The 26,898-nt window shown below is 39.5% G+C and overlaps 1 protein-coding gene across 1 annotated transcript in view; it reads left to right on the forward strand.

Moving 5' to 3' along the window:
• The first annotated feature begins 7,230 nt into the window (after positions 1-7,230).
• LOC139718148 (uncharacterized) overlaps positions 7,231-26,898 on the forward strand; it is an 88,570-nt gene continuing 68,902 nt past the window's right edge. The window contains exon 1 of the mRNA XM_071629632.1: positions 7,231-8,407. Within this exon, the coding sequence (XP_071485733.1) occupies positions 7,687-8,407 (721 nt within the window). The 5' untranslated portion in view covers positions 7,231-7,686. The remainder of the gene's footprint in view (positions 8,408-26,898) is intronic.

A 26,898-nucleotide genomic window follows, 5' to 3' on the forward strand; every position in this document is an offset into this window, starting at 1 on the left:
ATGTTTAACAAAAGACATTGGAATGCACCATCCTCTCGACTCAGCATAACTTGCATGATTCTGTCATATTAATGTGACTAACAAAAAACATGGCGAGGGAACATGCAAGTTATGCTGAGTCGAGGGGAAGGTGCATTCCAATGTCTTTTGTTAAACATTTCAGTACTTTACCAATGATTGACAGATGGTGTCATCTCAAGAATATTAATGTTGATTAGCTTGGAAGGGTTTTTTGTGGGCGTTCCCAAGAAATCTGAAGAAAAATCAAAGAAAAAATCTTTAAAAATATACGGAATGTTTCTAGATATTCGTTTCACCACAAAAGTGATGTTGAGGGTATCATAAACCAACACAAATCAACATGCATTTGGATATGAGGGCCCCTTTTAAAGTCTTTTTCTTGTCCTTAAGTGGAATTAAGAGATAATTCGAGGCAGGTCAGCTCATCTATATATATTACCAGTAAATTAAGACTAATTAATGTTGATCGCGAGGCAAGAGGATTAGATTGCTGCTTGGTTATCATAAGCTTAATGTTTACAGAGGTATAATACTAATGTCTCCAACATTATGTATTTTGCTTCCTATATATAGTACAACGCAGGATACTGCAATGAATGCCTATACCACGTAAAAGTACACTTCTGTTGATCTGATATCTCTGTGGATCAGACTAGCTCCCCACCTCAAACTATATTGTCTGAATATCTATTCTTTTATCTATCTGTTTGCCTGTCTGTCTAGAAATAGAATTATATGTTCATTTAGCTATATATCTATCTACCCACTATGTATGTATGGATTCTATCTATCTATCTATCTATCTATCTATCTGTCTGTCTGTCTGTCTGTCTATCTATCTATCTATCTATCTATCTATCTATCTATCTATCTATCTATCTATCTATCTATTTATCTATCTATCTATCTGTGTATTATAAGTCTGTCAGTCCATCTTTTATACTTTTGGACATAATTTATGCAGACCTGCGCATACTTCTTTCATGATTCACTGCTCTACTTTCAAACATACTGCAAATAATTCCATGATTCCTTAGTAGGTGACAGCGGGAATGGGTACTACGTTAATGCTGGATTCATCTATTCGATTCCTTATGATCTCCCCATGAGATGTATACCATGCATATTTTTTGTATTAGTATCATTATTGGCTATAGTGAAGAATGTATGTATTAAGTTGAACTGCGAGGATTGTCTGGATTTGTGATATGTTATAATACTCGAGGTAGGTAAATCTACACATGAGTTCTCTGGATAACCAATGCAACTCACTATAGTTTTGCTATATACTGACAGCTATCACTGCTAAACGAAAGATAACATCGCACGTGTATGAACACTATTTTGTTGACTCGCGCTTTATCATGGTGCTTGGGGTATGTTATAACATATCTTCTTTATTTATTTATCTATTTGAAGTAGATACAAACTGTACAATGTTAAAGGGGATGGCTAGTAACTGATCGGCAATCAGTGGAGAATGCTGGAGGATGATTGTTCCAATTCTTGTGGGATTCATTTAAGAGTACATTATATATCTATTGTTGTGTGAAAATTATTTGCTTCATAACGGTCTCGTATTAAAGTAATTTTCAGTTTAATGCTCCGTCGCTGTACAGGCATGCTAGCCTGGAACCATTAAACTGCACATTACTTGAATATGAGACCATTCTGAAGCAAATAATTTTTACACAACAATAGATACATAATGTACTCTTAAATGAATCCCACAAGAATTGGAACAATCATCCCCCAGCATTCTCACTGATTTCCACTGATCAGTTACTATCCATCCTCTTTAATGTCAGTTATTGTTTCGGGTGAATTCAATGAATTAAGTGAAACCAATCAAAAGAATTGTAGAAATTTCATCAAAGTTGGATATATAGATAATGATAATGAAAATAAAATTAATGATAGTAATCAAAACAACAGAAGAAGGAGGAAGAGGAGAAGAAGAAGAAGAAAAATATTGCCCGTGTCTCTTCTAGGTATAGCACTGTTCTTTAATAGGGCTCTGCCATGATAGATTTATCAAAAAAAAATAGCAATTCAAGGTTTCACATGTTTTCAAGAAATTGTTCAAAAGGATTATGTCAATTAGAATCGATTTGGTGATGATGCCATTATCTCACAACCCTCCCAAAGACAAATCATATCCTCGGTGTCTAAAAAGAATGTTTTTGTTGATGATTCCCACCTATGTACTATATACCCCTTCACCACTAAACGTCACCCATTGCTATCTATAATATCACAAGACAATGATAAGCTTGATTTGGAGTTTTTCTTGTTCATATCATTTCAAAACAAGGATGTGTGTATAATCAATGTGTGTATTATGTGTATGTGTGTGTGTATGTACGGGAGAGAGAGAGAGAGAGATAGGAAGGGGCAGATAGTAGACACATTGGAGTTTATTGCAAGATCGAAGGTTTCATACAGCTAAATATTGGCAGTTATGAACAGGGTCGGCGCAGTGTTTTCAAAAGTGTGGGGGCCCACTTCCGGGTTTCATGAGCTAACAAGCGAAAAAAAAAAAAAAAAAAGGTCCTCAGCTCATTCTCTCCCCTCCCGTTTCCGGGTGTTATAAAAAAAAAAGGTCTTCAGAGAAAACACATAACCTTACCGCCGCCATTCGTCAAGATCTCTATCTATTTCGATTTTAGTGCCACTTACATACTTCCGGGTTGAAAAAAGTGTGGGGGCCCAAAGTGATGTCACCCCATGTATTCCTTTGTATGGTGCACAAAAAGTGTGGGGGCCCGAGCCCCCACGGCTTCCACGGCTACGCCGGCCCTGATGAAATTTGAAGGACAGATGAAAATCCTCTAGCAGAAGGATAAGAACATCACAGAGGAGTTTTATAGTTGACGTTGTACATGATAATAGACTGAGATATTTACATTTGTGTTTATTTGTATTTTTATTGTTATTTTCATTTTTTTTTTATTGTTCAGACGAAGAGCGGGACGAAGAGCGGTTATATACTGTTTTAAAGGCTTCAGATAAAAACTGCATCTAATGCATCCTGACTGTTAGTCCACTTTGGGGAAAAAAGAGAGAAAAAAAAGACACTTACACTCAACCTGGTTATCACTTTTGCATGCATGTTCAACATGGCGTGTCGAACAAGAAATCGGTGAAGAAATATACCCACTAAAAAATAAGGGTTCAAATATGCACCCTATTTGTCCCTATAGCAGCATCCTGGGGTGCACAATTGCACCTTTTATCATGCAAGTAGAAAATTAAATCTCTTAATATTTATATTCGTACCTACAAAGATGCAGACATATCCATCAGAGTGTAAGTTTGATCTTACGAGTAAAACCTTGGTACTCGAGGTCCAAATTTTCAATTTACAATGTATTAATGTTTTTGGTGCACGTTTGCACCCTTGATTAGCACAAAACTGAGGGTGCAAATTCGCACCCCTGCAGACCCCCCCCCCCCCCCCCCCCGCCCAAGAAGAAGAAGAAGAAGATGATATACTTTTCCGTAAAATCCAGTATGGAAGGTTCTTAATTGATCAAAAGTCAAAATACAATGTTTTATGGAAATCAATTAAAATACATGTGCTATGGGAAGAATGAAAAGGCAGACTGAGATTGCTTGAAGATGAACTAAGAACCCAGTTCCATTTCCGACATAATTTCCTTTGCACAGATTGTGTGATTGCATGTGATGGTGAAAGCGCTCGTGAGCATTCTTTATACAACGTGTCTATACGGACATGATAGCAAAGTCTATATAGCGGTCAGTTCTTTAGCGGGCGGCGTCAGTTTTAGAGCCGAGACCGAGTAGCACTATAAGGGAATGAAGAAACTGGAAGAAAGGGAGGAGGGGAACTTCGGGGAGAGATCTACCCCAAATCAAAAGTGCGGGCACGGCTATGATATGAGAAAAACCGGGGCCCCCGTAATATAACATTGAACACTGCCCTTGTCTCGCCAGGGGGCAGCTAAATAAAACAAACAGAGCAAAATATGTTTTGAATATGGATAAACAGACCTCTGCGGGCGTCGGCTTCGTTATGATGGCGAAGCTGGGATTCTGTCTGCTCCCAGGGCAAACCTTTTTCTCCCCGAACGGGCTTAGCCCTTCGCTTTCGAACCATGTCAGGGGAACTGTGTCTCGTGTGTTCCTCCGATCATGTCGTGGATGGACCTATGATAAGGTACCCTTCCACCAGGGAGGTGAGCACCCACCCTGTATGAGCTGACCCCAAGGGGGGAGAGGTTTCATCTCTGGCAATGAGGCGTGATGCCATGATCCTCATGGGAACAAGGAGAACACCAAGGGCAAGGAGTTTGGTATGAATTTATTTGTGATCAACAATCCTTTCCTATTTCCTCGTATGAGAAAGCAGGATTATCATTCTGTCATGTCAGAGCTGGCTCCATGCTGTGAACAATGACCTTTGTTTCATGACGATGTACCAGAATCGAATTGAAGATTTACAGAATATTAAATTTACCAAGAGCATTACAAGGTAAAGCGTTAGGCAACCTACTTACCTGCCCTGACAAGCATAAAAAGTGGGGGAAATTACGCAGTGCGCTGTGATAGAAAAGAGTAGAATATTCTTGGACAGAGTATGTGATGGCGAATTCTTGGATCATGCATCACCCCCCTTTTTTTCTCTGTCCATCTGTCTATCCGTCTGTCTGTCTGTCTGTCTGTCCTTCTTTCTCTCCTCCCAGTGTATTATACATGTATGTATTTAACCTGTCCGTTGATAGAAATATTTTTTTCAATGTTATGCGCGTATGTCATCTCAAACTTACACTTTAGTTTTTAAAGAACTATGTATTTCAAAGAAGATGTGGCTTCATCAGTTACCGTGGATTATTACGATTTCCTCATTGTCGGGCACAACATACAAAACAGCAATAATCACTTCATTCTTAATCATACAAAAGCAGCAGCAACTTTGTGAATGATGTGTGACACATTGTGGGGGCGTCTTTGAATGTTCTACGAATAAATGGCGCTATATAAATGCTGTTCATCATCATCATCATCATCATCACTATCATCGTCATTATCATCATCATCATCATCATCATCATCAACAACAACAACAACATGTTGTAACATCATTTATCTGTCGTTCGTTGGTATTAATACTATCTTAATCATACTATGATCAACTATAGAAGTATTTTGTATTCAAAGAACGGAATGAAAACAGACAATGAAAATGAATGGAACTTTACTCTGATTTATAACAAAAGTAGTTGCATTGCAGCACATTGACAGTTGATACTGAAAGAGGAGTATTGATAGGAAAAGCAGGTTATACCAACGAAATAGTAAGCTTTTCAATACTTTACTACAACAACATTAGCAATCTCTGTTTCTACCACTACAGCTACAACTGCTTGTACTACTACCGCATTTCTACTACGCCTTACTGCTACTACTAATGATAACAATGATAATGATGATGATGATGATGATGATGATAATAATAATAATAATAATGATAATAATGATAATAATAATGATAATAATAATAATAACAATGTAATAATAATAATAATAATGGTAATAATGATAATAACTATCATAATAATTATTATATTATACAGGCCTACTACTACCTCCTAAAATGCTTGCACTTTTCATACTCCTCCTCCTCCTCCTCCTCCTCCTCCTCCTACTACTACTACTACTACTACTACTACTACTACTACTACTACTACTACTACTACTACTACTATATCATCATCACAAGTACTTATACTAATGTAATGCAAAGATGACCATCAGGTGCAAGACACTGTGATCAGGAAGATTAATGTCCTCTTTTGTCTTACTTGGTCTTTTTAAACAGTAACGCTTGCATTGAATGCAGTGTTGGTGTTTAACCTGTGTCTGTAAGAGTGAGGTGATTAAGAAAACTGTGATGCGTTCAGTGTGAAAAAGACGTAAGGGTCTGATGCCGTTGCATGACTAATAAAAAGCAAGACCCCCCCCCCCCCAAAAAAAAAAAAAAAAAAAAAGAATATCGATGAAAGACACAATCGGGAAACAATTCCGTCACTTTATTTATTCTCTGTTTTTGTTGAGAAAAGTTAAGAAACTTTAGTATTATCTTTGTCAGTTGTTTCCTAATCACAATTCGCATTACCAGAAATGCCGAACGTTGGCCCCATCCGTATTTTGTTCACAAATGGTGAGCATAGGTCATGCAATATCTTGGCTAAAAACGAAATTCCCAGTACCTACATTCGAATTGTGCATTTGTGAGTGGCGTTGACTAAACTCATTATGGTAGGGTTGAATGTTCTTTTTATCACAGGAAACCGACGTTTAAAACATAATTGCGACTTTCCAAGCACCATCCAATTCCGAGGGTTACTTCTTTAAGTCCTTCCCTACCCCCTTCCAAATCTTGACGTATTTGCTCACTGTCCCTCGCCCTGTCATTATTTGAAGACAAAAAAAAAAAAGACTTCGAGGCTACTTTGTCTCTTGTGTTTCTACTTTTCTTTGTCTGCAGGTTTGCTACACCGTGTCCCGATTTCGACAGGTGCTAGATGAACAAGTCTTGTATACCAGCCAAGAAAAACTGAAAAGCGATGATTCAAAGGCATAACCTCCGAAACGTAGAGGGAGAGGAACATGCTCCCTACCGATGAAGATCACACCATCGACCTATGCACGACGGACGGGCTCGTGCGTCCTAAATATGAAATTGCACCATCAAAAAATGAGCGGTTCTGTCGTCATTCAACGTGCAGCAAATAGACTTCTGTAAAAGCTGTCCCCGTGCTGGCGCGACTACAGCGAGACTGACTTTGTGTCATGCATGTAGGTTTGAGGACGGCAATCAACTATGTTGGCAAACTCGCCAATTAGAGGAAAGAAGTGGTCATGAGATTGGAACTAAGTTTTTGTGTTCGCGGTCAACTTAGATAAACAAAAACAAAAACAAAAACCTCTTCCTGTTAATTTCGTGTCGCTCTCATTCCGCAATCACAGAACAGTGTTCTCCCCATTGGCACAGCGTAACCACGCCTACTTTTTGTGAACTCAGTACTACTCATGCGCGAGTGCGCCGTATACTAAGTAACGTAGACGATTATTTTGTCCCCTTCTCTCTCCCTCTCTCTATCCGTCTCTCTCTACCATGCCTCCGTGAGTGAGATCGCCGCTACTCATGTCGCATCACTGACTGCATGCTGAACTCACATTCGGCTAAAGGTCCGTTACGCGTGGATGACAGTGCTTATCCGCGGTCCCTCTGTCACCTACGGAACAGTAAGAGGGATGCCTTGCCTCTAAGGGTAGTTCTCAAGGGATTCTTACAGCGCTCCGCTCCAATTAATTTCACGTTTGCTGGGTTTTTCTTCGGCTCAGCCCCCACCATTTGAATTGGATTACCCTAAATTGTTCTAAATGGAGTGCAAATGTGGCCATGGATTGCACTCGTATCGACACATCTACCTTTGGAAATAGCGCCGCGAAATTCGGGAAGTTTTAATGGATTTTTCATCTTCATCTCTGTTCCGATATCTCATCCTTCAATCTGGACGGATTTAAAGAAATTTATTTGATTCCATTGACGAGGCGCGATTTCGGTATCGCGTCGATTTCTTTGCGTTTCGCCTCTTTGTTACTTTCACGGGACGTGGTGGACCGTCGTCGGCGATCATGGATGATTGTTGTTGGTGGTGGTCGTCGATTCCGGCGAGCAAGCGAGCCTCACACATGATCATCATCGGGTTCTTATGTGTATCCCTTGCGGCGGGATTATCAAATGGAGGCGAGTACGGCTCGAGAACAGAGCACACCGAAACAAGAGAGGGACGCCACGAGTCCCCGACATTCTCACTTCTTAGAGACGCTGAGAGCAGCCTGTCCTCAATCCTTTCTGCATTAAAACACAATTCATATTCAACAGACTCCCAAGGAGAAATTAGCAGCATGAGTAGACATAGCAATAATTATATTAGTGAGAATAACAAAGTAAAAGCTGCGGCAGCAACAACAAACAGTGCGAAGTCGTTATCATTATCATTATCATCGACATCTTTGTCGCGATTAAACTTTTCATCTCACGCGTCAGGAGCAGCCTCTTCGCCTACCCTCCTCCGACGCTCCTCCCCGACCTCGTACAGATCGCATCGTGGCGAGAGGTTACTCCACGGGGGCCACATGAGGCGGGCTGCCGCGCCAGGCCACCACCTACGGGTCGCTAGCCAGGCCGACGCCACCTCCAGCCGGAGAGTGAGGAGAAAGGCCTCCAACCGGGGCAACCCGTTCGTGTTTGAGCCGAAGAGCCCCAAGCAGCTTTTCTGTCGGACCGGCTACCGGCTCGCCATACACGAGGACGGCACGATAAATGGAACAAAAAACACGGCGGACATTTTCTGTAAGTACAAGCCGTCCTTCGTTTTCCCTCTTCCAGAAAACATACTTATACGTCGAAGATAATGAGTTGAGATACACGAAACCTTATTATCGTTTAGGTTCAATGGATCCGTTGATGCCGTAGAAGGCTGTGGAGTTCTACGTCGAACACGTGGATGCATGGCATAAAACGTTGGATTTATGATGCAGATAAAGTGATTTCACTCGATCAAAGCAAATATTGATTATCATTACTTAAAACTAACAGCCTTCTCATAACAAACCATGCTAAAGCCCCTCGTCATCAATTGTGTATTGTTTCTATACGTGTTTCCATTCAAACGGCATGAACAAAATTTAAATTTCTGTGTAATCATCGCATCAAAGAATAACAATACATGCTCAGTTTATTTCGTGCTGGTATCGATGAAGGCGGAGTCGCACGTGACATTGCCGTCGTTTCGATTTCATGAATGTCATACTTTTCTCTAAAGTGATGATTCATTTTATACAGCGGTGTTTTGGAGATCACATTTTATGCATGGAGTATTTTCTATGTTTGCCATTTTTCAACTGGATTGGACAGGGCAATGATAGCTGACAGTTTTCTGAACCGCAGTGTCATTGCACTTGAGACGAGATATCCGTCGTCTCTTTACCTTTCGACTTCACGATCTGACCTTGACGCTATACTCACAAATGAATTGTCGAATGTGTAGTGTGTGTGTGTGTGTGTGTGCGTGTGCTTGTATGTGTGTGTTTAAATGCCGTGTCGTGTGATGAAGTTAATGCTTCCGCCGTCCAATTTCATAACAATTTGCAGTGATATGGACTAAAGTTAGACCCAAATGAATATCGTGCACTTTTCAAACGGTTATATCTGCGCTGCATGCTGTTTCGAGCGTTCTGACTCTTAGCAGTGACCTTGCGCCGTGGTTTTTTTTTTTTTTTTGTACAAAGCGTGGATAGTACTATGCTACTTTCATCGATAATTACGACCTGCCTGCCTCACTACCGCAGGCACGGGCCTATACTCCCGGAGTAGGAATTAATTCATTTGCGAATATAGTCCCCATTTATCTTTGGACGCGCTCCGCTTCCCTCTTGGATTAAGCACATATTGCTGGATTTCATTCGTGTGTGTGTTTTTTCTAATTTTCAAAGCAAAAAAAAAAGTCATTTCATTGCCACAGGTGAAATGCTGGCAGAAAGTGAATTTGAAATAGAATCCACAGAAAAGCCAATACCAAAGTATTCACATCGCCTCAGTCATTTTCAAAATATCAAAAAAACAAACAAAAAAACATAGGCATATAGCTTTAATTTTACAGATTGCAGCATTTATATATCTTAAACTTTGAGAAGCCGTATTTGGAAAGATTGGGTGATCGGATTTTGAAACCACAGTATATATATATATATATAATGTATATATATATATATGGGTGAAAACGTTGAATGATGTACAATTGGCCATTTTCGGGCTTTTTTATATTCAAACCCTTGTAAAATTGTCACCTGGGGGTGTTTTTCATGGTTTTAGATATCATTTGGTAGGGGAGGGTTGTACCTTTCAGGAAATATATACTTTTTAGTGTTCTTACTGCATTTTCTTTAAAAAATAATGCCTTGAAGCTGAAAAAATTGACAAAAATGCATATTTTGGGAAAAAATCCCAGAATCACACGTCTTAATTTTTGTTCTAATGCAATTCTACAGCTTTGTTTTTCCTTGTGAGTAAGCCCACACACTTCAAATATTTAATCAAGTACTTCTGCCATGAACGTGTGTATTATTTATCTTATCAGGAAACATTGAATTCACTTATGTCTGAAAAAGAACGTCTCTGAATGAATTATCTTTTCCTTGACGCGAAAAATTCAGGATGACTATGAAAACATGTAAGGCCATATTTATTTAGCGTCTTATCCATACTACCATTCCATCAAAATTTGTGAGTGAGCTGTGTGAAATAATCATGTGGTGGCTCATTAAAGAAAATTATACTGAATAACCATCAGAGATGTTCAGTTGTTTAATGGTGTCATTAATGAAAGTGGATTATGCTTGAGATAAAAAGTGGATATCAGTATGTCAGTGTGAGCCAGGCGACTATGATGATTGGCAACTTTAGTAGCATACTGTCCACAAAAATGAGTTCTGGTTGAAAACCCGAATTGGCGAATGTCTCTGATCAAAACGAATGTCCCTGATTGAAAGTCTCTGAAGGGATATTCCCTCATCTGACACTTTCGCACTGCATGATACTTTATTTGCGTGCTTATTTTACGCACTGACGAGCCATCCTGGAATCGAGTCAGCACAGTTCAACGACAGACATGCCCACAAATCTTGAAAATGTGAGTAATAACAAAAACTTTCCTGGTGTTTGTGCCGATTTATTAGAATTATTATTCCGTAGATTTGCCAATCAGTATCATTTGTGAAATTATGTATTTTAATCTTTGGATTAGAGGTAAATTAAAAAGGATAGACAGTAAATATGTAAGAATCTGCACGAAAATCAAAGACCGCACGTCTCTGAGCAAAATGAAAAACGTCTCTGAAAATTACTGTTTCATGAAATAAAGACATCCACTATACAAATTATGAGAACGTTAAAGTAAATTTATGTCTGGATGGGCTCAGTTAGTATAATAGGAACAAGTAGAACCAAGTTAACACGGTCGTGTTGTAATATTAAGAAAAATGAAGCTTCCTGAAAGATGTTGAAAATTTGTAAAAGAGTTTCAAATTTAAGATTTTCTGTTGATTGAGCAAGAGTAAACACATTGCCAGGACAGGAAATATGTTTTATGACTAGTAATAGGTCAATAGTCTATGATTATTATGTAGTAGTCACTTTAGTTTACGTATTTTTTGTGAGAGAGGCAGAAATGTAAGAAAAACAGGTTTAGGTCAGAGACGTTCTCTGAACAAATAGGATCTGCTCTCAAACCAATATCAATGACCCACCATGGCGAATTGGTGCCTATGTTTGTAGCACATTGGCTCCTCAATCCAAACATAATGCCAATATCTTGTAAAAATCAAACCCATTAAGTACTGATAAGCAAAGATGTTTACGTCAGAGACGTTACATTGAACGTTTTACACATTTTCAACTACTACAATAAGGAGTAGATCTTTCATTATTCCACAGTATATGGCCCTCGTATACATACATCGTTCTAGGTAATTTACGCAATCTAAAAACAATGTTGATTTTATAATTTTGATCAGAGACGTTCATTTGTGCATACATTGTTCTTCCAGTGCATGATAAATTTATTTCAATATCATTTTAACTCTATCTTTTTTTTTCTTACAGCAAAACGGGAAGACCGGATGGATTTTAAATGCTCCGAATATTAGAATTTCGTCCTGCTCAGGATCTTTAGGCTCAGTCATGTTCATGGAGCCTACAAGTTCCAGACAACGGCCGTGGTACTGGCAAGACCGGACGAACATCTTGGAGGTGCCATCTGTTTACAAAATAATGACTATCCCAACCCCTGTTTCAGGTAGCAAGCGACGCAGTCGGTACCATGCACTGATTGAGGACATGGAATACCAAGTGGAGGGGAAATACAATTCAATGTTATAATGCGGACTCTGTTTTTATGCACATCACTACGTTTGCTTTTGAGGCTGTAAAATCTGAGGCTTACACGCTAAGAAATAAATGTTCAAATTTGCACCTAATTTGTAATAATAGCAGCACACCTGCGGCGCATACTTGCACCCTTAATTGTGCTTAATTGCACCCTTAATTAACTGCCTTTTTTATGTTTTGCTAATTCCTGCAAACAAGTTCTCGTACAGTTGATAAGAATATGCAAATGAGTGAGCTAACCATGTCATAACCTCACAATTTTCCATTGATCGTGTACAAAAAATAACGAAAATTCAATTTTTCTGTCTTTGAAATCTGAAACATGATGCTATTCCTGGTTGATTACCTTCAGAATAGTAATCAGTTAGATATACCCGGATTAAAGCCTCGGACATAATTATGTTTGAATGAAAAACTGAAAATTTCAAAAGTTTATGTGCAAACATTATGGCAAGCTGTGAGGGAATGACAAGCTCAATTTGCCATTAGCATATTCATAATGACCGTTCAAAAACTGTTTCCTGAAAAATTAGCGAAACTTCAAAACGTCATAACTTCATTATTTTTTTTCTTGAGCCCGTAAGATTTTATTCTTTCTTATCAGCGGCTAGCTCATATTTGGGCTGAATATCCCCTGTAATGACTCCTTTTCTCTTAGAAGTAAGGTGAGATGTTCTAGTGGTATTATTTTTGAGGTTTGTAAGCCAAATACATGAGAAAAGGAAAAATACTAACATCTGAAACAAGAAAATGCCTATTAAGAATGTCCCTTTACTTAGTTTCCTCTACAACACTACACTTATGTATCGCCTTCGAGTAGAAAGAAGGATTGATAATCCCCTACCGATTTGACAGGTAAAATATGATATCGTAATGTTATCATTGTCAACCTCTTGAAAGAGGTTTTCAGTTCATTTTGGTCAAACGTTTGCTGTACCACACCGTTGATATTCTTTTGAGTTTGGCGTTTACAATTTATATCTGCCATAGTATACAAAAAAGCACAGCGGAATTTGATGCTTCTAGGATGAGTATAGGTTAATTACAGCTTTCTGAGACGACATCAAAGCAGTGGCCCAGGTACGGTCCCTAATAAAAATCCGAACTGGCCGGACATACACATACAATCATATTTGAGGTATAGTGGTCAAATTAGAATAGTATTAGTAAATTCGTGTTTACCTTTGTTATAGATTTGAACTACATTTGAAAGAAAACATATACGATATTGATAGCATGTGGGCACACCTTCGCATACACCGGAAGGTGAAATACAAAGTAGTGGTCATCATAAACAAAAACAATTCTTAACATATGCCTCGGTAAATGATTTCTAAATGAATGTGCAATGTTGAGTTACGAGCATCTTTTAAAATAGGGAGTTTGGTGTTTAATTCTAGTGATAACTTACAGCCGAAACGTCCCTGATGGAAAAGCAAATGTCTCTGATATAAACAAATAATTTAGGTAAGGTAGTCAAAATTGCAAGTATTTCATGTAATTTTTATTTGTCTGTCATTTAACAGTGTTGTAAGATATGAATAATATAACAAGGACAGGTTTGTTGATTTTTGGTGTAGAAATCGAAATTCCTTTTACAATTTGGAGGTTTGTAGTTACAATCGTTCATCATGAAAAATAATTCAAGTTTAAATTCCCATTCTGAATTGTTAACAAAAGATAAACATGTGTTTAATAAAAGAACAATGTTGTTTGTTCACAAACCTCGTAATTATGGATCAAAGGACATCGTTTTTATTGTCTATGTCTGAGGAACGTCTATGAGTGAAACCTGAACGTCTCTGATCAAAACATGGCTTACTTTCAGCATCTGTACGGGGCTTTTATGGGGATTTGACCAAACGAAATGCACTAAATTCATTATTAGTATCTAGTGAACATTAACATTTAAACAAATGAGACCCCTGCTATATGTTTTGTTCTAATGAGATGAAAGTGAAGATAAGAATATAAAAATCTCTGCTTAAATGACAAAAACTCCACTTTTACTTTAACTTCCGTGTGTATTAGCTTTTGTAAACTTCACAGGAGGTAAACAATATTTTAGGAACAAATTAACACAGTCTTCAAAAGCATGAACAAGATGAAAATATATTCATTTGAATGTTTTTCTACCCTTCATTTGAATTTTCACTAAAACAGTGTTTATTTTAGTCAGAGACGTTCGCCAATATGTCACAGTTCTATCTAATCTTGAATAAAAACAACACCCTTGGAGATATCCCAGTATAATCGGGTTTCCAAGAAAGCTGATATCAATGACATTTGACTGAGATATATTTATATCAGTGAGTGACGTTTTTTAATTTTGAACCCTGATTTGCCCAATTGTACATCGTTCAACGTTTTCACCCATATATATATATATATATATATATATATATATATATATATATATATATCTGCTCAGAATGAACAGTTAGGAAGATGGCTCTCCACTAATTTCCGAGAGTTTCAGTTACACAATACCGTTCTTAGCAGGCAATCATGAATGTAAAGTGCGAAAATCCAACCAATTTCCAGACCTGCTAAGAACACATGATTGAAACTTAGTCAGCCACACATTGTTTGGCACGTGGCTAGTAATTACGCCAAGCATAAAATGAATGAATGGATTTATATAAATAAGGGCATTCCTCCTCTCACGTCACTCTCACCGCAAAAGGGGGGAGAAAAATGACGGACAGTATGATAGAAGATGAGAGATGGTTTTATTTTCATTCGGGCAATTTCTCGGCGAGCCATCTGAAAACGATCGGATACCGGACAGACGAGTGTAATAACCCTTGAGATATCAACTCTAAAATAATTATGACGGGTTTGATCGAATCTCTGGCGCGTATAAGGCAATATGTGCGCAGCACCCCACCCCGCCCATCTCCCCCTCTCTCTCCCTCCATGTATCACCCTCTCTCCCCTCCCTATCAGCCCATTTGCTACACTACTGATTACTAGCTGACTGATAACCCCTGTATACTTGAGCGAGGGAAAGTGAGTCACAGATATCCCAACAGGTGTCGTACTGTGATGTCTCTCCCGTGCAAAGTCCTTTCCCCTCCCCCCCCCCCCCCCCCCCCATCTCTCTCTCCCTACTCTCTCCTTCTCGATCTCTCCAGCGCCAGGATTCAGTCACGGTGTACTTTTTTGTGGCGATATCAATTTACAAAAGATAATCGTTACAAAAGGTGACAGCTGCTGCCGCAAAGTCACCTCAAACCCATCCAGGTTTACGTCCCAGTCCTAGTTTGGCGAAAAATCTGAAATTGTCATCTTATTATGATTTTTCTGGCCGTCTGAAAGAAACGCTGCTGCGAAGAATGAAGAACTATCATGATTATGGCGACCTCATCAAAGCTTGTGTTGCCGTTGCTGTATTATCTGGCCGTAGAGAGATACTATTGCCTAATTAAAGTTGCCTAGCTGATAACTTGTCAAAATATTGAAATCATCCTGCACGCGTTGCTGTTTGCATATAGGGACACAGAAAGCTCATTCGTTTCGGCTTTATAAGTGTGCACCATTACCAATTGTTACGTTTCCCAAAAATTAAAATGAATGAGAACAAATATACATGTTGTTAAATCAGTGTCACAAAGATCAATGTCATTTTGAGAAGAGTGCATGGGGCAGACACGTGGTTAGAGGTGTTAGCAGCCTCAGCAAGTGCGAGGAAAGGGGAAAAAAAGGTGCATGTCATAAACATAACGAAACTGGGTTTTTAGAGCCCTCCTCTTCGTGCATTGTAATGCGACAGGTAGTTCACTTTCACGTTATTACGGGGCTTATGACTGTGTCGAGGCGCACTGACGAATATATAGGTAACAGGATATATCCGTTCCGGTCTAGAGGGGACAAGTCAAACCCGACAAACCTTACCGGATAATAGGCCGGAGAGAAGAATAAAAACTATCTCGAGGGAGGGAAATATGCTTAAAGAAGACTATAGGATGTTAAAGGGGGAGGGGGTTGGAGGGGAAGGCTAAAGGGGGATCCTTAGCTTAGGAAAAGGACGTGCGGGCATTGTGAGAGGCGTAAAACTCAGTTCTAATTGTCTTTCCAATCGTAGGGGTTTTTTTCGTGTTTTTGTGAAAGAACTACCAGCTTACGCGTGCTCGAAAATAGGCTCTCTCAATTGGTAAATAAACAAGAATTCGCTTCCTTGGTACGAAGCATGAGTTTAGACTCCAGAGATAAGTCTTGAGGCGGGTGTAGCCTGAGAAAATATGGAGGAACGCTGCCACTGTCTATATTTTCCCTTCTTTCTTTAAGGGTCCTCCCATTCCTTTTCTTTACTCGCTTAGAGGATAAAGAGAAGTGAAACCTATAAGACGCTGGCGCTTTAGCGTCTGGGAGACTTCAAAAGTTCCGCAGGTTACTCAATTGTCGATGTAAATCTGTAATCCCCAGACCCGTGTCGTGTAAGCAATGTATCGGTATGCGGCAGGTGAGGAGATACCGATGAGTCTCCCTCTTAACTCTCTAACCACTATCTCCTGAATGTCATTGGCATCGTGTACACACAAATCGCCGGTGATAATGACAGAGTTAATCCATTTTGTACTCATCTTTCCTCGCCATTACTATTCAGCTCTTTGCGTCAATTTCCATCTTTACCACAGAAATTCCTTGGTTAACATGCTGCTACATGCACCATTAGTTTTGCAGAAGTTTATTTGCATTGCATAATCTTTCTTGTTTGTTTGATCGTTTGTAGATACGTGATGAGAAGGCAAATGACTTCATTTACCCATTATCGTCAAGATCTCGAGAGTAATAATTTGGAGACTCCTTAAGATAATGACTTGGTAGATATTCATGTTACAATGTGTGGCCAGAACTTCATATTTTATCTTTGAGATGAAAAGACGAAAAGTTCAGCATTGAAAGTATCTAAGCATCTGGAAAGTTTGTAAACATTGTCGTTAACTGCATCCCATACATTCTCCTGGTACATTTGACGAAAAGTAACAGTTTAGAGACTACTTGATATGATATGACTTCATAGATATTCACGTATAGGAGATTCAGCGTATGGTCATAACTTAACATTTCATTTTTTTTATTTGAAAAGAAGAAGAGTTCGACATTACGAGTAGGCAGCAATGAAAATTCTCTTGGCATTGCACGTTTGGCGAAATTTTGGCGTTATTCAAAATGCCAACTACGAGCACAATCTTTGCAATATAGGCCAACATTCATGAATTTAATGAAAGAAAGCCTACATTATTTTTCGTCAGAATTTTACATAATTGAGTTGGTATCCTGGTAGAACGGCCACTTTTAGAGACCTTTCAGCTGCCATCTCGATCCTGATGAATACGATAGACGCATGCTCTGCGCAGAGTCCAAATTTTAGGCAAGAGCACTGAGAAAGAAAGTCGACAAGACACTTTGTCTGTCTGTATAGTGTGAGTTGTGTCACGGCCTGCTGAATCTTATCACATGAATTGTTTAGTGAGGATGACTCGGTGGTATGAAACCATACCAGAGCTCTTCTTTTCTCCCCCTTGTCTCAGCCACTCCATCTCCGATGGAGAGAGGGCAAAGGGGTGCCTCCGATCTGACATTAACCTTTGACCAGTCACCACGGGCCTGGAATATCGTCTTCCTTCTTTTACGATCCGCCAAACGTACTGTATATTCTTCACCACGATGAGCAAAAGTAGAAGTAGGCCCTGAGAACGATACCATTCGAAATTGCATAAGCGAGAACAGTCATATCGTGAGCCTTTAGGACAATTCTGTCACTTATTCATTTAGAGGATGATTTTTGTGGTAAGGGGAAGTATTATATGACAATTTGGATGAAAAAAAGTGACAGGATAAGGAGGCCCAATTAAAACAACATATGTGAATACTGCAAAGCAATATCGGAGTAGCAACGCCTTTACACAGTTGCTATGGCGTGATTTTACGTAGCACGGCTTTATGATTTTGCGTAACGGTAAAACTGAAATAACTACTTTCCCTATTTTCATTTTCTACCAGTGCTTGAAGTTGTTTATCAGCATGAGAACATTTTACATCATCATGTCTCATCGAATATCAAGAGTGGTTGGCTGTGAGGAGAGTGGTCAAGTTGTCTCGTCATTGCAGGTGTTGGTGAAATCCATTCCATTCTCATAATTGCCTTTCTCTTTCTAATAAAATATTTGCACGTTTCATTATTACCTCTGGAATATCAAAGAACAGCTTGTACGTTTTATAGGTAATTTGACAATTTAACAATTAGCCACACGCCTTGCCATCGACTTTCTTCAGTCGCTCTCATGCACAATAAATGTGTCTGGTTCGAATCCGCCAGCAGCAACGCTGCGCAGGCAATGCATTTCATTCTTATCCTCACTCTTCGCAGGGGGTTTGAGTCAAAGATGTCGGTCTCTGAGTGCTTGCATGATAACAGTATAACTATGCCTTTGATTGATTCCCTCACTGGCCGTGTTAAATTTCCAACTCATCTCAGGTTAACTAACTAATACGTAATCATTATAAAACAACTGTGATTATGATGATATTTCATTTCGATTTATATGAAATGACAAGAGTCTAGTTTCATCCATTCATCTGAGTTTTGCACCAATGATTCAATTCAGCTCGTGAATGAAGTATTACGATCACTGCTCTTACCGTCCTCCTTTTATCCCCCCTCTTGATCCCTTCATGTCACGCTTTATTCTGTCCTTTTCTCTCTCCTCCATAATATTCTGTTCTTCCCTCATCCCTCTCTCTCTCTCTCTCTCTCTCTATACCTATAACCAAATCCAATCCTCCATCAGCCCAGCGCACGTTCCTACCCCAATACACCCGCGTGTTCTTTTCTGACCCCTAAGCTCTCAGTGTGGGGTTCAATGGAGCCAATTAGGGGAATAATGGCGGGAGCTACATGTCTTCTCAAATGCATAAACATTTGTCGACACGCAACGGCAATGATATTTATACACGAAGTACTGATGATGTTATATTATGCGTGTGGTTCTCCCTGTCTGAACCTCGGGATTGTCGAGGTCTCTCTCCCCAGCCTCACCGAATATCCCATCGTCCATCATAACCCTTCAAAAATTTCATCGCCCGACCGTCTGCTGGTTGGTGCGGTCGGTCGTCTGCTCCTAGCTCCCCCTCGCGTGCGTTTGTTTGTATTTCGCTGGAGACAAGGTTTACGTACTATCAACATAACGATGCCACACTCTTGACCGTGCATGTGTAGTGTAATGAATGTGAAGACTGTGTCATAATGCTGAGCTTCGTGACGTTATGACATCACAAAAATGACAGCACTTTAAACCATTTTGATATCTTTTTAATCAATTTAAAATGCTTTGCTGCTATGACTAACTAATGTGTTCGGTCAAACGGTAAACTATACAATATCCAGGACAAACTATATTATCCTCATCTGTCGTTCAATATTCCTGGAATCCTCTTTTCACTAACATACAAACTGTTATCGGGGTAAACCCCGAGACGCTGATAATGTGTCTACGACGGGTGAGTTACTTAATACCGCTTCAAAACATAATCTTTACGCAAGCTTCTTTTCGTATTTTACTTTTTTTGTTCTTTCTTTCTTTCTTTCTTTTTTTGTGGGATAAAAAGGTGCTTCTGTAAATGTTACGGGTAATGCTCTGCCGTCGATTAGTATTTTCAATGCATGCGCACGAACGACAGAGAATCAGTGCCTGCTGCTAAACGACGATAATGTACAAAAGTCATCATCTACTACAATGTACGGCCAAATCGACTTACGTTCTTAGCGTTTGCCCGGGGAGTGACTGGGCCTGCCCTTGCTGATTGAGATACGTACCCCATAGAGGTTAAGTGGTCAGCGGCTTTTTCCACATTAAGTGGGCATCCCAAGATTTGTTGAAATAGGGTTTCTTTCAATCTCCGTCCGTCCTCTCCCCGCCTCTAGCAGCTCATTAATACGCCCGCGAAGCTCCAAGAAGTAAGACGGTAGAAGAATGGGGGAGGGTTGGGGGAGCTGGATTATCATGTCAGAACGGCGCTGTGACGACCATGATTAATTCTTCTTTCTTTTATTGATGTTTCTTTCTCTCTTCTTATTTTTTTTCTTTTTGCAAACGTTGCAGTATCTTACGGGTCTGTACCAGTAATGAGAGAAATGTCTCAAATTCGATGTTATTGTCTAAGTGATGTCATTTCAAGTTACTTATGAACGAACGAAAAGGAGAAAAAAAAAGTTGACCCAGATCCAACATACTTTCTCGATCTCTATCGATCAAAGGAAACCCATGTAACTACACTTAATCGAGATTCTCTTTCTTTTTTTTTTCTGGAGGAATGTAAAAAAAAAGTAAAAACAAATATATATATATATATATATATATATATATATATATATATATATACATACATATATAAATAATCAATACAGAAGATGATAGATATGGGTTTTATTGTTCTTGTGTTTATGACACCGTTATTGTTTCATGCCTCTTGTGAAGCGAACATGTCAATTCAGGGGGGTGGTTTGTTTTATTGTTGTTGTTGTTGGTTTTTTTTTTTTTTTTTTTTTTTGGGGGGGGGGGGGATACGAGATTCCATGTCCCGTCAATAAGGTGGAACCCCTGCAGCTGCTGTATAGTTTGAGGGCATGTATCACCTTAATTTCAGCACTCTCATGATATTATGCCCTTGAAGTGAACTACACTCCCCCTAACATTGGGAGAAAAAAAAATCTTGGAGCAGCGAGTTAGACAGACTATACCGACGTATAGCTCCCGCGTCGGGCATTGAGGCAGGGTATGAAATTATACTGTTTGCTGGCGGTAAACATTGAAGCTGGTTTTAGTTCGATGCCGCGTCAGTAGCTATTTGCGGTTTTGCATGTATAATAATGATAATGTGTGTGTCTGAGTGTGCTGTGATTATAACCAGTAAACATCAGTCATTGACTTTGGCCATGCGTCTGTAACAGGATCAATGTGTGTGTGTGTGGGGGGGGGGGGATGAGAAGCTCTTTCATACTACATTTGGGTCGAGCAGTTCAATAACTCCACGCGAACTCACTGCGATATCATTTTTGCTCTGTTTTTAATAAATCCCACTAACTGATTACTTCGGCCTCGCGCGATGAAACCCACAGGAGCATTTCAATTTCAAAAGTGTATCTGTAGTACCATTTTTTTTTTAATCACACATTGGGCCTCATCGGATGGCTTTCATTATTTGGCACCGAAAAAAAAAAAATTGTAGCTGATTTACGCTAACGCATTACCAATATACAACTATGACCAATATTTGCTATCTAACGTAGATATTGGCTTACTGAACAATTATCAAACAAAAGAATACGCGTCTGGATAGTTCATGTTCATCATTTTAGAATACTAACATGATTTCGGATCGAGGCTTATCTCTCTCAAAGCTCAACAATCTCTTCTTCTCCTCTTATCTCAGTCACTACTCTTTGTTTTGAGAGAAAAGATGGTACATCTTGGGAATTTTGTTATTGATATTGCTGTACAGCAATAGCTAGCTTACGATTAAAAAAAAATGTATGAAAAAATTGTATCCAAACGTGTCTTTGCTACGCCATTGCACCAATTTCCACTCTGAGGAGTGGGGTGTATTCATAGAGATACCACAAAACTTTAGCTTAAAAATCACCTGTCATTTTCATAACAGGCATACCCTTTGTATTAGCGTTACGTCTCGGTCAGACACACACACACACACACACACACACACACACACAACACACACACTAACATACACACACACAAACACGCACAAAAAAAGAAGAGTGTGTAACCTTTGACCCCGTTGCATTGACCTTTGTAATGAACGGTGACGCCACCCTAATCATTGTCACGGGTTTGACTGTTGCTAATTTGATTTGTTGTCAAAAATCAGCTGCTAATGGAGCAAGCGTATGAGTCACCGAGAGTTGCCATCACAGCGCAAATTGAGCTGTGTTTTCTTTTCCACACACTGAGGATATGAGACTCTAATACGATCTAAAAAATGCAGGATGCTGGTAGATAATCTGCATATGAAATAAGTGAGCAAAACATGATCAAAATGAGAGTCAATTCAGGCGCTGGTCGCTCTTACAAAGCACTTTGAGAGTACCTGCTGAAGAAGGCTGTAATCATGGGGCAGTGTATGCATGACAATTTTTTTAAAGACACGGTTCCCAAGACAAGTGTCCCTGCATTTTTTTATCCGGCATAATATTATCATAATCTGTCTAATTTATCACTCATTGCTTCGCAAGCATTTTCGAATGGCTGGCTCACCATCTCCTATGAAATAAATAAACAAATAAATAGATAAATGAATAATAATAATAATAATGATAATAATAATAATAATAATAATAATAATAATAATAATAATAATAATAATAATGATAATAATAATAATAATAATAATAATAATAATAATAATAATAATAATAATAATAATAATAAGCTAAAGACAACATACAGTGTAACATGTGCATGTCACGCTCATTATTCCAGGCTAAAATGTTCCGTGTTGTTCAAGGCATGTAGGCGATTGTTTTACCATATAACACAAATGTTCAACGATACCGGCTCAATTTAGGTACATTCTGTATAAGCATGGTATAAATGCAACCACACACACGCACACACACACACACACACGAACACATACACACAACACAGAAATTCGTGTTTTCACTGACAACTGCGCGATGGACATAGCTGTCATAGCGGGGTCATTTCGACATCTGTTGTATTGATTGGCATTTGTGGAGTAGGCGGAGCAGAATGCCAATATATTACAAATTTCAACACTCCGTTGTTCCCCTAGCTTTTCTTACTTTTCTTCATGTCTCTGTCTTTCTGTCTCTCTGTCTCCCCCTACCCCTTCCCTTGTCCTCAGATTTTGGATCGTTTATTCCCATTCTTGTAAAAAGACGCAAACCGATAATGCAACCAACAGACCGTTTGCCAGGTCGTTGAAAATCGCTTTTTGGAGCGCTGTCTGTCAGTAAGAACCAATTCTTGTGTGTCTGTGTGTGCGTTTAATTTGTCTTTTGTCGCATTAGTCGGAATCAATCACGTGGCAGCTAATCTGGCTGGCAGAAATAAAACACACACGCATAATACAACCACCCGACTCAATTAATCAAGGAAAAATTTTTGCCATTGCTTTCAGTATCGTTGCCACCCGTCCTCTCGACGTACCCTTGTAATTGTCGCCCGTGACGTGTTTACCTACTGCCCTAACTGACAGATCGCCCCTTTTTCTACTTAACCCATTCACCGCCGCGTTTTGACACGAGTCGATCAGGTCCCCCTCAGAATGCGTTAGATACAGTAAGAGATCATTGAATTCTGCGCTCACTTAGGGCAAAATGGCAAGCCATTTATTTTGCTTTACGAAGATAATAAAATGAGGAGGAAATGCGGAGGTTATTGTCTATTTTCAGCCACGTTGAAATAATGATTTCTCATCCTCCCTGCCTTCGTTTGGCCTGAAGAGTATTTTACAGAAAGGGAAACGTTGATAATCGTGTATTTCTTCGATTGACAGTGTTAAGGTGCCAGTAATCCCGTTGGAACAGTTCCGATGGCGCGCCGTTCGAGGTTGGATTAAACCAGAAAGTGACGATGAGAATCATCTGATTCATCGGAAACTCATTCACAACTAGAGACGCCATCAAAGAAAGTGTCATCACTGAAGCTATGATCACTCTTCTCTCTGTGTGTGTGTGTGTGTGTGTGTGTGTGTGTGTGTGTGAGTATGTGTGTGTTTGTGTGTGTGTTTGTGTGTGTGTGTGTGTGTGTGTGTGTGTGCGTGTGTGAGTGAGTGTGTGTGTGTGTGTGTGTGTATTTGGGATGCGGGGAATGGAGGGGCAGATGCTTGAATTTGTGTTCGTTGTCTTCAGCACTGCTGTCTTCAACGCTGCATGACATCTCGAAGATATCTTTTGATTACATCATCATCTCTCATTTTCATGATCTTGTTATGTTAAGCAACTCTAATGTTCTACAATTTGCGTGATGGTGAATGAAATATGAAACATTCCCCCTTACATCATTTTACATAGACATTGATTATCTCATAAAGACGAGTGAAGGAGTTCAGTCTTGTCCAACAAAAGTCACATGAAATTTACAAAATTACAGTCACAAATGGGCATCTAAGCAAAAGGAACTTCCATTCGGGATCTATGAGTCACAAAATACGCTGTCTTGCCAGTTCGTGTAGTTAAAGGCAGCTCAGATTCAAGGCGCATTTCGGTGCTTGCACACAATGTGGCATTCGATGTCTGAAATGTGTTGAGCACATGTGGGGAAGATGGTGCATGAACTTCTGGAATGGGTCAACCTCTCCTCCCTTTCCACCACCACCATACGAGCCGAGTAATAATTGCATTTCGGAACGTGTATCTAAGTGGCTCGGGAAACCTGTGTATAAGCCGGGAATTCGGAGTATGTGTACATAGTCCCGTTTTTCTTTCGTTCGTACTTCCTTTCTTTCTTGTTTGAATTTTCAACTCCCGTCATTTCATTTTCGTGGAGTAGTAGCTGCTGCAGGTTAGGCCATTGGGGACCGCCCGCAGCATTCGTCAGCAATTCATTCGGGAGGGGGAAAATTAATTAGGAAGTAGGGGTAATCATTCGGCCCTTGCCCGGTACAATTGATCAACACGTCCCCCCTCTGCGCTGTAACCCTTCCCTCCTCTCCCACACTCTCTCCCACTCTCTTCCTCACTCTCCCTCTCTCTCCCTCTCTCTCTCTCTCTGTCTGTCTCTTTCTCATCATTATACCTGGTTTAGGAGGAAGCGAATAGTGAGAGTACGGTGGGCTTACCAGAGTACAATATCCCTGGAAAGAGATAGGTCAGGAAAACCCCCTACGTTTATACTTCGTTCACGTCCAAGTGCATGTGCAGAGGCATCGTATTTTCTTCCACGCACTCGAATATTATGATGTGAAGATTTTCACTTACCGAGGTACCCTGATTAGTGAGGTTCACATAGGTTGAACCTGATAATCTACATACTTTTTTCCATAATTCTGTCGTCAATTTCAATGCCATTAAATGACAATGATTCAAAGACAAGTTTGAAGTAATGTTAAATATAATGGTGGTGACGATGATAATTATTGTCTTTAATGATATAGCATTCATTTTGTTAATAGTAGTAGTAGTAGTAGTAGTAGTGGTAGTAGTAGTAGTAGTAGTAGTAGTAGTAGTAGTAGTAGTAGTAGTAGTGGTAGCAGTAGCAGCAGTAGTAGTTGTAGTATTACTGCACTAGTACCACTTCTACTTCTGATACTATCATCATCGTTATCATCACGTCATCAACTTATCATGCCAATACAGATGGTAATAATAACACCCATGACAAATGTTGTGAAGTGTCGAAGGTGAAGTCTTAAAATATTTGATGCATCTTCGCATGTCAACATTTAGCTCCGATGCCCAAGCTTACTCAAACTCACAAAAAAACATTGCTAGTATAGGGCCTACGCTTGCGGATACGGTATAACACGTAGGGGATTGAACCACCTCCTCCCAACTATTATTATTATTATTATTATTATTTCGTTTTATTTATACAGGGTGGCCCCGTCAGTAATCAAGTACTGTTTTCCAGGGGGCCCTGTAAACACATACATACAAGGTGACAATCACAACAAATAACATTTACATAACTCCGAATAGTACCTCAAACAGAATAGAACTGATCATAACATTGGGAAAATGAAGAATGAGACTAAATGTAGCAGTTTGCAACCGGGATGGGAAAAAATACAACTTACTGTCTGAGTTTATAAAGAAAAATGCACCCCCTAAATGAATATAAATATATCATATATATCAAAATATACATGTCTGAGAAGAAAAAATTATACAACCATTAAATTTTTTTCTATCAATTTACCAAATCAAAAACAATTATCTACACTAAACTCTTCATTCACTTATACATTATACTATTCTGTACGTCAAAAGTGAACATTCATTTCTAACAACAAAATCAACTATACTCAACATTGCAATATCATCATACAATATCAAACAACAACATACAATCTGCTTCTTCTTCTACCCTCCGCTACAACGTGAAGTTAATGTTGTAAGAAGCGCCGCTAGCAAACTCGAAAAGACATTCTGTATGTCACAATAATCCCTCATCCTCCGGGAAGCGAAGGGGGGGGGGGGGGGGGTGGGAGGGGAGGGGATGAGTTTACCCAGGGTCGCGTTCGCCTGCCATAGACGAGACTAATAGGATGACTGCATAGGTGATTATTAACAGTTGTTTGAGACGTAATCTACGTGAACGTGAGGTCATCGAAAAAACAGCACCATGTGACATTTATGTGGTCACTCGTTGTTGGACGTCCGGTTTGGGTATGTTCGAGGAGGTGTCACACATCGTTCTTCCCCCCCCCTCCCCCCCCCCCCTCCCTCCCCTCCCTCCCCCCCCCCCCCCGCTCTTCCCTCAGCCCATTTCTTCACTGGTATGTATCACTTCTCATGCAAGTGTGTTTACAGCATCTGTTGAGCGTATAGGAAGTGTATTGCTCATCCCGCGAGCTTTTCATCAGTGACGATATGTAACATGTACAATATTGACTTCAGCACCAAGAAGACATAATGTTATATGCAAGCAAGACAACAAAAATATACTCGTTAAACTTGTGAATGTTTTGTATGCGTTTGTTGTTCTTGTTTCTACGACCCTTTACACATGAATAGATGAGTCACTGGGGAAAATCATTATTGAGCAAGCCCTCCAAGATTCTAGCAAATGACGTGATTATTATGGAGGCATGATTTTAGCGTTAGAATTTCAAGTATAACATTTCAATTTGAATTGTGCTTAGCCCTTGATGGGTATGTTAAAAACATGAATTTCCCTTCATCA

Source organism: Diadema antillarum, unplaced genomic scaffold (assembly GCF_040938485.1).
Source record: "Diadema antillarum isolate AM-2024a unplaced genomic scaffold, OU_Dant_1.0 scf00000090, whole genome shotgun sequence".
In the NCBI taxonomy this organism is placed as follows: Eukaryota; Metazoa; Echinodermata; class Echinoidea; order Diadematoida; family Diadematidae; genus Diadema; species Diadema antillarum.